Source organism: Mastigoproctus giganteus, chromosome 6 (assembly GCF_048544385.1).
Source record: "Mastigoproctus giganteus isolate SK-2022 chromosome 6, ASM4854438v1, whole genome shotgun sequence".
In the NCBI taxonomy this organism is placed as follows: domain Eukaryota; kingdom Metazoa; phylum Arthropoda; class Arachnida; order Uropygi; family Thelyphonidae; genus Mastigoproctus; species Mastigoproctus giganteus.
The window spans coordinates 179,503,092-179,515,975 of NC_143580.1; the positions used below are offsets into that span (position 1 = coordinate 179,503,092).

Consider the following 12,884-nt stretch of genomic DNA (forward strand, 5'->3'; position numbering starts at 1 on the left):
ATTGTAAATTTTTGAATAACAATACACCCACACCATTCATGTAGCTGATTGTGTTTAGAAACAAAAAGACAAGCTGTATGGATTGGAGAAAATGCACCAAAGCCGAAGAAACTCTGGTTTCAAAAGTCTCAAACCAAAATGTTGTTGTTGTTGTTGTTGTTTTTTGATTGGCAAGGAGTTGCGCACAAAGAATTTGTACCAGAAGGGCAGACAATAAACTCTGAATTTTACACAGGAGTGATGAACAGACTATTGAAAAGAATTTGGTGTGTTAAGCCAGACACAGCCAAATCAGGTGAGTGGTTCTTCCTTCATGACAGTGCCCCTTCACACAATGCAACCACTGTCAAGCAGTTTCTCACATGTAAGGGCATTACAGTGCTTCATATCCTCCCCCTTATCTTTTCTGGATCTGGCACTTGCTGATTATTTTCTGTTCTCCATGAAATCCCATCTGAAGAGGCACTCTTGGCAGCATGTCAGAGATCCAAACTGGCATGATGTGGGAGTTAAACAGGGCTCCACAGAGCCACCCAGACGCTGTACAACTGTACAAAGAGGTGTATCAAGTTATAAGGGATGTACTTTGAAGATTAAATGGTAATAAATTTTTTCCTTTGAGATTTCGAATTTTTTATGAATGTAGTCCTAAAACTTTTCAGGTACACCTTGTACATTAGAACATTAATGCTGACAGACCTTGAAGAAACCCAGCTGGTAATTGCTCCAAAGTATTTGTAAATATAATAATTAAAAAACACTATTTATTAAATAATTAAAATTTTACATGAACATTTATATATTCATCTGCATATTTTTAGAATAATATGAAAGAGGAACATAAAATACTTTAAGTGCAGTATTTTAGACATTTAAAAAAATACTACAGGAGAACTTTTATTTTTTTCATAATATTTTATTTATTTTGAAAGTTAATTTTTTTTCTATGTTGTTATAGCAAATGGAACATCTCCATAGCAATTCCAAATTTTATATTCATCTGTCTGCACTTCACAACCTATAAAAACAAAAAACCTAGAATCAGTGACTATTAATCTGAAATTAAATTAAACTACTAGTCTATGTCTTAACCTTTACTTGATTTGACCTTAACTGTTTACATGAATTGCATGAACTGTAACAACTTCCATGCAATTGACAAGCTTGATGGGGTGTGGGATTTAAACCTCCAATACATGGGACTACAATTCTTCAAGCAATGTATTTATTAAATTTATTTCATTTTTAATATTACTTTTTTTTATAAATTAAATTCATTTTTAATAACTGACAAAAACATATACAAACTTAAAATAAGAAAATTGTTTAATTTTATTATTTTTTTTTATCTTACAATTGACTTGTTACTTTTTAACCCTTACACCAGAGGTTTCCAAACTTTCTCAGTTCACGGCACCCTTAGTGTCTCAGTAATTTTTTCATGGCACCCCTAGGCCAAACGAAATACCTAACAGTTCCATTTATTAAGTAGTTAGGTCCAAGCAACTTAATAAGTAATGTTGAAACTGTGAACTACCTCCAGCTAGTAGTTCGTGTGGTGTCTGACAGATGCCGAGTATCGTTGTTCCCTCGAAAATTTAAAATATCCCATGGTGCAGTGCCCTGGCATACAGTTTGGGAACTGCTGCCTTACACTGTTATATTTGGATACACATACACACACAAACATATACCGATTGCCACCGCCAATATGGAAACATGTGCTGCAAATCGCTCCATGATTTTTGAAAGTTTTTATTAGTTTAACTTGATGCTAGCTTCTGGATTTTTCCACACAAGGGATTTTAAGGACAAGAAACTTAGTGGTGAGTTTTATTTTATGTTGTACTGGGTGAATTAGTGTATTTCAATATGTTATTGATCCTATGCTGGTAACAATGCATCGGTCCACCACAGCGTCACTGTGGAAGCCAATATGGCTGCTGTTGTGAGTGGACATGTTATTTCCAGCTTCGGATTTTAGTGATTAAATATGTGTTGTTGTTGTTGTTCGGTTTAATGACACAAAGGCTACTAAGGCCAAATTGTGTCTCTTCATCGTTAATTGACAAGAAGCATATTGTTAGAGAAATTACATTATATGCTTCTGTACAAACCAATATGTTTTAGATATAATAAAAGTTCTTCAATATTTGCTTCATTTCCTAAGATGTGAGATAAATCAGGTGATATATTCAATTTAGAGAGAGAGACTGAAAAGTGTTTGACTGTAAGGGACAATCAACCAGGAAATGACAGACTGTAAGTTGCGTCTGACAGGATGGGCACTGTGGTGGGCTTTCACCCAATAATAAAAAGAGATGAGTATGGCGAGTGCGTCCAATTCTGAGTCTTGCCAGTACCACTTCCTCTCATCTGTTTCTTCGGAAGCCAGAAAGCCACAGCTTTGGATCTTCTTTTATCTGGTAAAGTTTATTGTTAGGGTCACTTTTCCAGGTCTGTGACCATTTATTGTAGCAGGCTTTGCATATGACAGACTTAAAATCAGAGAAAGGAACCTGAGGATGTTGTGAGAGAGCGGGTTGAGGATGTTTAGCGGCAAAGTCGGCACTTTCATTTCCCGGAATGCCTGAATGGCTAGGGATCCAGCAAAAACTGATTGACTGATTGGACACACTGCAAACAAATAGCTGGGAATGAATCTGTTTCAATGTAGGGTGAGAAATGGAGGAATTCTTCCTTATGGCAGAGACAGCACTAAGAGAATCTGTGTAAATTATGGCAGATGAGATGGAAAGCTCAATTATCTTACTAATCGCTAACTTAATGGCATATAATTCAGCTGTGAAGACGCTGCAAGCAAGCGGTAGTGTGGCTCAAATTGTACATAAAGGAAAAACTGCCGCAGAACCTACCATACTCTCAGTTTTTGAACCATCCGTATAAATTTTACAGGCATGGTTGTTCGTAGCATGAGCTGAATGTAACTGTCTGATATTGCAGGAAGGTATATTTTTCCCCCACTGGAGGAAGTATGTATCTTGAGAGACAGACACATATGTCCAAGGAGCAACAGGTGTAGTTGTGTCTTGGAAGATTTCATTTAAATCGACATTCCAAGTCTGAACAAGCTCTTTGATCCTGAGAGAGGTGGGTCTATTTTGATTTGGTTTGCTCTCATAGAAGACATCCCAATGAGTATTATAGAGATACTCCCAACTTGGGTGCGATGGTAGACTCTGCATCTTAGCAGCGTAGTGAAGCAGTAGTGTTTTTCTACGCAGGTGTAATGGAGGATCATGTGCTTCAATATATAGACTTTGGATCGGAGAAGTCCTGAAAGCTCCCAGTGCAGTCCTCAGAGCACTGTGATGGATCATATTTAGCCATTTTAAAGTAGTGCTCCTGGCAGAGTCATACACTGGACAACCATAATCTAGCCGTGAACGGATTAAACTTCTATAAAGATGCAGCAAAGTACACCGATCAGCTCCCCATGACATAGATGATACCGAACGAAGTATATCCAAATGCTTTAAACAAGTAGTTCTCAAATAAGTGATGTGAGCTTGGAAATTTAGTTTGCAGTCTAATAGTAGTCCAAGAAATTTAACGGTATTAACGAGCAGGATTGGAGTATTGTTTATTTGTAATTCAGGTTCAGGATGGAGAGCTCGCTTCTTGCAAAAGTGAGTGACAGTGCATTTCTTTTCTGACAGTCTGTAACCGTTCCACGAAGTCAGGATTCTATTTTGGTTATGGCAAGTTGTAGCTGCCGTTCAATGGTATTCATACTTTGAGATTGACAGGAAATGGTAAGATCATTTACATACATATAAGTTTGAACAGTTTTTGGGATATCTCGTGTCATGCTGCAAACTCGGATTGAAAACAGTGTTGGACTGAGTATTGATCCCTGCGGGACTCCCTCTTCCTTAATGTGAGATGTAGAGAGGACGTTTTTGTATCAGACTTGAAAAGAGCGCAATTGCAGGAAATTCTGAATTATTTCTAGCAAATGACCCCTAAGCCCCAGATGGTAAAGGTCCATAATAATACCATGCCGCCATGTAGTGTCAAATGCCTTTTCAAGATCTATATTGACCATGACTAGATGTTGTTTTATGACAAAGGCATTTTGGATATGAGACTCGGCTTTAATGAGCACATCTAGGGTTGATCTATTTTTTCGAAAACCATACTAGTGATCTGGAAGGAGATTCTCTGACTCCGGGATGTAAGTGAGCCTAGTATGAACCATTCTTTCGAAAATTTTTCCCATGTAGCTCGTAAGAGATATTGGCCTGTAGTTTTCAACACAGGAAAGATTTTTTCCTGGTTTTGGTAAGGCGATAATGAACGAATGGCGCTATGAACATGGATAGGCATTTTCAGAGTAGATCCGATTGTAAAAAATTAATAGGGTTCTCAAGTCTTCTCCAAGTAAATGCTTTAACATAATGTAATGAACTCCATCTGGACCTGCAGCACTATTGGAAGATCTGTTTAATGATTCTTGAAGTTCTATTAACGTAAACGGTTGGTTGTACGGGAATGAACGGCACGTGGAGAAGTTAATTTTATACCGTTCTGCACCTGCTTTGATATTCTGGAAGGTGGAGGCATAGGTGGCAGAAGCTGATATTTTTGCAAATGATTCTGCTAATGCATTTGCAACTTCTTCGGGAGTAGAAATGTCTTTCCCTTTCCAATGAAGTATCGGAGAGGGTAGCCGAGCAAATTTGCCATTTAGTGCCTGTATTCTTTTCCAGATGACTTGTGTGTCCATGTCTTTGGTAATGGTTGAGGCAAAAGCAATCCATGAATCCTGTTTTGCTTTCCGCCTAACTTATCTAGCTTTTGCTTTTAGTCTTTTAAAAGCAATTAGGTTACTAGTGATGGGATACTTGCGGAAATGATTCCAGGCGCGGTTTTTTTCCTGTTTGGCAATTAAACAATCTGTATTCCACCAGTGATTTCTGTGTTTTCAATATGGCGTGGATTTTGGAATGGAGGCCTTAGCTGCAGTCAGAATCTGATTGGTTATGTAAGTGTTGACATCATCAATATGTTGTCTTTGAACATAAAATCTGTCTAAGCGTATCTGGGCAGAATAGCCACCCCAGTTTGCCTTTTTAAACTGCCAAGTGGATCGTTGGTCAGGATTTGAAGTTACCCCTGTTTGTAGTGAGCAAATAATTGGAAAGTGATCACTGTTGAAGGGATCGGTTAATACTGACCATGTCATGATTGGAAATATGGATGGTGAACAAATTGACAACTCTATTGTGGAAGCAGATCCGGTTGCTAAGTGGATGTAGGTAGGAGATCCAGAATTTAATAAATTAAGATCATTATTATGCATGAATTCCTCCATCAATTTGCCTCTTATATCCATTATGGCCGATCCCCACAATGGATGGTGTCCATTAAGGTCACCAAAAAGACTAATTGGAGTTGGGAGTTGTGCAATGAGGTTGTCAAGTTCTGAAAGAAGAAGTGGGGCAGATGGTGGAATATAAATGGAAACAATGGTAAATGATGTACCAACTGCAAGGCGAGCTGCCACAGCTTCTAGGGTAGTTCTCAATTGGATCGGCTTGGATGGTATGTTAGCGTTAACAAGAATAGCAACTCCTCCATGTGCAGGTGATACCGAGTTCCTATCTCGTCTGTAAATGGTATAACTTGAAAATTTTGGCAAAACTTGGGGTGACAAGAATGTTTCCTGTAAGCATACACCTATGGGATTAAATTGAGCTATTAAATCTCTTAAGTCATCAGAATGAGTGCTTAGTCCTCTGCAATTCCATTGTATGATCTTATTTATTATTTAGGTTTACCTGAGGGTGATTCTTCTGACTGTTTTTTGTGCGTGGGATATTTTTTCCGGTCCTTTTTTGAGAATGTGGGGCGTCCAGTACCCATGGTGTCATCTGCATGGAGTTCTAGAATAGGTTCCTCATTGTCTAGCAACTCATCTACATCCATGCTTTTGGAGGGAGATTCCGTTTTTTTAGAGACTGATTCAGATTTTAATTGTTCTTTTCCAACTGGGACTAATGGGGTATGAGTAGGAATGCTGATTGGAGTATTTGTGGCTTCGCTAGTTCTTTTTGGAGGTTTATCTTTCTTTGAGGTTGAAAGCGTAGATTTGAGCCAGTTCGCTAGAGAGGTGTTAGGTGGAACTGATACATCTGTTTGAGCTGCAGTAGAAACAAAGTTCCAAGTGCGAGCTGCATAGGAACGACTACTAGGCATGTCGACATAACTTGTCGACGTGCCTCAGGAAAGGTGACTTCATTTTCTATTTTGTACTTCTGAATTTTCTTTCCTGTAATCCATAGCTCACATGTTTTAGAAAAAGCTGGGTGGCTTTCTTTGCAATTTGGACAAACAGGGGTTTTGACAGAGCAATCTGCTTGAGTGTGATCTTTAGAGCCACAGATGGGATATATGGCCTCACCTCTACATGCCTGCTGCGAATGCCCGTATTTCTGGCATTTGAAGCAGCGAACGGGATTCGGGATAAATGGTCTAATACGACAATTCAAATAGCCAGCTTTAATTGAGGATGGTAAGTCTGGCGTACTGAATGTTAAAATGATCGATCTAGTTGGAGTGAGATTTCCATCTTTTTTAGTCATAATCCGTTTCACATTTGTAACTTTTTGACTACTTAGTTCTGAAGTAGCTTCTTCGGAGACTGTAATTAGGTCCCACTCATTGATTACACCCTTTGATGAATTTAAGGTTTTAAGGTTCTGTGTGGAGTAATTGATACTGTGAGCCGACAAAATTAGGTTGTGTTTAAAAGCCGCTCAGAATGTTTAGCGGTGGCAGTTTCAATGAGGAGATCTCCGGATTGTAGTCTTTTCACCATTTTTGGTGATCTAGTAATTGATTCCAAATATTTTTGAATCAAGAATGGTGACAATTTGCCTACAGGTTGGGAGGATAAGGAATGAATCACCAAGAAATTTGGTGATTCATCATGGCATTCAGGTTCCCTTCTAAGCCTTTTGGTTGGTGTCACGGTCGTTGTCAGGAATTTCTGACCTTGAGCTTGATGGCTTTAAATGTGGATAATTACTCGTATCCATGTTAGCTCCTTTTGGCCCTGGGGGTATATTTTTACCACCCAGATTACAGGCCCCGCCACAGGGAGGCAGGAGCAGTGCCGCTTGTGGCCAAGTGTATAGGTTAGTACAATTAGTAAGACAAATTAAATCAAAGAAAAAGGTTCTTTCCTTCTTCTGGGCTCTCTTCTTAGTGCTTTAAAGAAAAAGGGCTACTTAACGAAAAAGTTCAATAAGCAAGGGAGAAAACAAAAGAGAACCTAGTCGCTTAGAGAAAAATGCTTTTCAATCGCACGAGAATCACTTGGCCACGGAAACGCTTGGCACCCGGGGCCTTAAAAAATATGTGTACTAAATGCTTTTTAGTTCAAGAAAAGTGTATCTAGTGATAAAGAAACGATAGTGCACACTCTAGGTGAGATTGTTTCTATTTCTTTTTTTTTTTTTTTTTTTTTTTTTGGTCGTTGTTGGCGCATAGGCTTCTGTGGCCATAATGCACCTCCCAAGGTTTTTGCAGTACTTTGATCCAAGCCCGAGGCAGGAAACAAACCCACGACCTTTTGGGTTGCCAGGCAGGCACTTTACCCACCCAGCTATCTATTTCTTCTGGGGTTTCTTTTGCAGAATACAAGCATTTTTACCTGTTCCCTTTGTTGTCAGACAGGTCACAATGTTGCTGACATGGAAATTAGCATTAGCATTAGTAGAGGCATATGATGCAAGAAAGCAAGCTTATCCTGAAAGAGGCCTCTGAGGTTGGGAAAACTCATGTCTAAGAATATATAAATTCATACTCCGACCATTGAATAAAATTTAAAATTTTAATATGACTACAGTCTTTACAAAAAAAAAAAAAAAATATATATATATTTACAATAAACTATTACGGAATGCTAAAAACTGTAATAAAAAAGATCATTTACAATAAAATTTGCTAAAATATAAAACATTAAAAGCGCTAAAAAATCTGAAGCTTTCGGGAGCATCAGCTCCCTTCTTCAACAGTGATATAACTTCCTGCAACATCTCCTTAAGTAGCAGGCTCACGGTACCTCCACACATGGTATTTCTCCACGTGGTTCAATCGGCACATGGTCAGAACTGGAAGCGGAAATGTCTCGGGAACGTGGCAAAGAAAATCGTTCATCCGACCTTAATATAATTGCTTCAAAGATAGGATTAATACATATACCTCTATCTCTGTTTATTGTATTCCTACTGGATGAACTAATCCGTAAACCCTCGAGCCATTTACGCTCCCAGTATCCATGTGCACGATCCAAAATAATAGCGTCCTCCGGGGAGATTTGATGCTGCTTCTCCCAAAAATGTTCGGCCACAGCAGACTTGTTGTATTCAGCGGTTCTTATGGCATTTAAATGTTCCCCCAGACGATCCCTGAGCCGTCGTTTTGTTTCCCCCACATAACACTCCCCACAATCCGGGCATTCTATTCTATAAACCACTCCACTACTAAGATCTTTTGGTACGCGGTCTTTGACCTGAGACACAGCTGTGCACAGCCTCCGCCCAGGAAGCTGTACACAGCGTGTCCCATAACCCCGTAAAATTCTTGCTAGATGTTCAGTAAGGCCCGGATAGTAGGGGATGTATGCGGTGGCTACCGGAACGAACGACTCCCTACGTTCGGACACTCCTCTACTATATCTATCCAGGATCCTCTGGGGGTATCCGCACTTTCTAAGTTCTGCCGTGACACGATTAATTTCTTTTTCTTTATCCTCAGAAGTGGTACAGTGTGATCTTACTCTGTCAAATAAAGCTTTTGCAACACTATTCTTATATTGTCCAGCTTGTGCTGAATTGAAATGGGTGTATTGACCTCTACACATGGGTTTTTTAAAAACTGACGTCTTAAGTCTAAAACCCACCCTAGAGATCAATACATCCAAAAATGACAGGGTACCACCCGTTTCCACCTCTGAGGTAAATTGTATAAATTGGGAGAAGCTATTAAGCCAGCAAACGGCATCATCCTCCCTCCCCTTCTGGACCAGGGCAAAGGTATCATCAACATATCTTCTCCAATTCCTAATAGGAAACGAACACCCACTAAAAACCCTACTTTCCAACTCCTCCATGGCCAGATTGGCCACGATGGCACTAATGGGTGAACCCATGGCAGTACCGCGAACCTGCTTATACATAGTTCCTTGAAACAACATGGTAGTACTAGCTAGACATAATTCTACCCCGGTGCAAATGTCTTCCACACCGAGAAGTGATCTATTACCAAGGGAGGCATCCCTGGTCAATGCCATTTTTACACAATATACTGCATGACTAATAGGAATACATGTAAATAAAGATATAACGTCTTTATTTACATGACTATAAATGATGATGAGAGCATGATCTCTTTTGATCACTTCTCGGTGTAGAAGACATTTGCACCGGGGTAGAATTATGTCTAGCTAGTACTACCATGTTGTTTCAAGGAACTATGTATAAGCAGGTTCGCGGTACTGCCATGGGTTCACCCATTAGTGCCATCGTGGCCAATCTGGCCATGGAGGAGTTGGAAAGTAGGGTTTTTAGTGGGTGTTCGTTTCCTATTAGGAATTGGAGAAGATATGTTGATGATACCTTTGCCCTGGTCCAGAAGGGGAGGGAGGATGATGCCGTTTGCTGGCTTAATAGCTTCTCCCAATTTATACAATTTACCTCAGAGGTGGAAACGGGTGGTACCCTGTCATTTTTAGATGTATTGATCTCCAGGGTGGGTTTTAGACTTAAGACGTCAGTTTTTAAAAAACCCATGTGTAGAGGTCAATACACCCATTTCAATTCAGCACAAGCTGGACAATATAAGAATAGTGTTGCAAAAGCTTTATTTGACAGAGTAAGATCACACTGTACCACTTCTGAGGATAAAGAAAAAGAAATTAATCGTGTCACGGCAGAACTTAGAAAGTGCGGATACCCCCAGAGGATCCTGGATAGATATAGTAGAGGAGTGTCCGAACGTAGGGAGTCGTTCGTTCCGGTAGCCACCGCATACATCCCCTACTATCCAGGCCTTACTGAACATCTAGCAAGAATTTTACGGGGTTATGGGACACGCTGTGTACAGCTTCCTGGGCGGAGGCTGTGCACAGCTGTGTCTCAGGTCAAAGACCGCGTACCAAAAGATCTTAGTAGTGGAGTGGTTTATAGAATAGAATGCCCGGATTGTGGGGAGTGTTATGTGGGGGAAACAAAACGACGGCTCAGGGATCGTCTGGGGGAACATTTAAATGCCATAAGAACCGCTGAATACAACAAGTCTGCTGTGGCCGAACATTTTTGGGAGAAGCAGCATCAAATCTCCCCGGAGGACGCTATTATTTTGGATCGTGCACATGGATACTGGGAGCGTAAATGGCTCGAGGGTTTACGGATTAGTTCATCCAGTAGGAATACAATAAACAGAGATAGAGGTATACGTATTAATCCTATCTTTGAAGCAATTATATTAAGGTCGGATGAACGATTTTCTTTGCCACGTTCCCGAGACATTTCCGCTTCCAGTTCTGACCATGTGCCGATTGAACCACGTGGAGAAATACCACGTGTGGAGGTACCGTGAGCCTGCTACTTAAGGAGATGTTACAGGAAGTTATATCACTGTTGAACAAGCTGTTGTAGAAAACAATCATCCAATAAATCCACAAAAGCCTTGCTAGTGTGTGAGTGACCAATCTACAAATTCCAGTCAATATCTGGGAAATTAAAATACCCCATTATAAGACACTCTAATTTACTGGCCCACTCTATTTCCCTGTACAGTTTCTTATTATACTCATCAGAGTTATTAGGCCTATAGCACACTCCTACTCTCAATTTTTATCTCCCAATGCTTATGACACACCAAACTGACTCGACACTGCACTGCCCAGCGATGTCGACTGGCTTCACTTCCTTGGATTTTATGTGTTTCTTAACTAATAGCAGAACTCCTCCTCCCTTCCTATCCTGTCTATCCCTTCTGTAGATGTTGTACTCCCCAAATTCCAGTTCTGCATTCCGTATATCTGTATGACACCACGTCTTTGGTATCCCAACAATATTCGCCTTTGATGCTTTGAGCAATACCTCAAATTCATCAAATTTTTTTACCAAACTCCTAGCATTGGTGTACATGCAAGTATACATGCACCTGTTCCTATTCTTAGCTACCCTAACACAACCCATGTGTTTACCTGTACCGCAATGACTCCCAGCAGTCTCTGAAATATCCTGCATCTTATTTTCCAGGCTGCTGCTCATTCCAATAGAAGCAGTGCAAGAATCACTTTCACCTCTGCCAGTGGCTACTGTTAATCTATTAGCCCTTGTATCCCCCAAGCTAGCAGTTTTCCGACCCACCTAACACTGCCTCGATAGCATCAGCAAATATTCTTGCACCCTTTCTATTTAAGTGCATCCCATCCCTGTAGAAGCAGTCTCTCCTGTTAATAAGTACAGACCAGGCTGAAAAAAATTCTACCCCTTGAGCCTTGCACAATCTTTCCAGGGCTGAATTGATCGACAAGGCTCTCATCATATACTCCCTCCTATCGTGTCTGGGCAGAATTGCAGACACTTTCAAATTCAACCCTAATTGACGGCTTTTTTTCAATAGTGACCTGTACTTGTTAAGTAATTCTTCCGGTCTCCTACTCTTAATATCATTAGTGCCAACGTGTACAACTTGATCACCTTTTGTGCCCTTAAAAGATGATATCCGCTCTACAATGTCATCAACCTTTGCCCCTGGCAGACATACCCTGGTCCTGTTCGACCTATCCTTTTTACAAAGCATGTTCCCCATTTTCCTGACAATAGAGTCACCAACAACTACTAGTTCCTGCGCATTCTGCCTTGGGGGTTGCCGCTGTGTTGAGTGATGACCAAGTGCAAGCTCTGGCATTGATGTGGGCAGCTGAGAGCTTGATGGGCCCCCTCAATTTAGATCCATCGAGGGCATCCACCCTGTCCTTCAACTGTCATATAGGTCCATAACAACGCTGAGTTGTCGCCTGATTTCGTTACACTGCTTGCATCGCGCACACACACAAAGACATCCCCCATGGCAATATCATGTCCGTACCCGATTGCTCCACAAAGATCATGCATGCAGAGCATTTTAAAAGGCTGTGATTCAGAGGGAAACTGCCCCCCCCACTCAGTTCTCCTATGAGCCAGAGCCCTCCCATTAGCTTGAGCCTTTTGCTTTGCTGCTCTTGTCTTGATTTTGATTTAATTTCAATAAAATTTCGATTTCAGTACAAAATTATAACCCTAAATTTGTATCCCAACACAGTTATAACGCTATATATATTTTTCAGTATCGAGTATTATCTACAAGTTCTGTTTATATAACTTCCGTATCAAGTTATGTATTAATTAATTATGTTACATTTGTAATCTAAGTCATTATATGTATTTAGTTAAAAGTACAATTTAATTGACAAAGAAGTTTATCAAAATTAATAGATTTTGCTGATTAATTGAGAATATTATATTATATACTATACTAATGCTATCTAGTTCAGGATATAATGTATCGTATAACAATGGCGGCAAGTTACGAACGGTAAATCTACGGACACTTAAGTATTAATTAACTTCCAAATCTCGCTGTCTAAATTCAGAATAAACTAACGATCCTGACTAGGTCTATAAGCTACTTATAGAAAATAATTTGATGTATCAATTGGTCAATAAAGCGGCTAAATATGGCTAAAAAACTTCTCGTTCAGCTGAGCTGCAACTTGTAACACGTGGATTTGATACCCTTACTGATACTTTTATGCAATTTCAGGGCCGAGTAAAGAATAAATACACCAGATTAATCAGAAA

The 12,884-nt window shown here is 39.9% G+C and overlaps 1 protein-coding gene across 2 annotated transcripts in view; it reads right to left on the reverse strand.

Moving 5' to 3' along the window:
• Positions 1–906: 906 nt before the first annotated feature.
• LOC150084779 (AP-5 complex subunit mu-1-like) overlaps positions 907–12,884 on the reverse strand; it is a 222,972-nt gene continuing 210,994 nt past the window's right edge. For both annotated transcript variants that reach the window (XM_090375538.1, XM_090375539.1), the window contains one exon: positions 907–1,018. In XM_090375538.1, the coding sequence (XP_090231664.1) occupies positions 945–1,018 (74 nt within the window). In that variant the 3' untranslated portion in view covers positions 907–944. The remainder of the gene's footprint in view (positions 1,019–12,884) is intronic.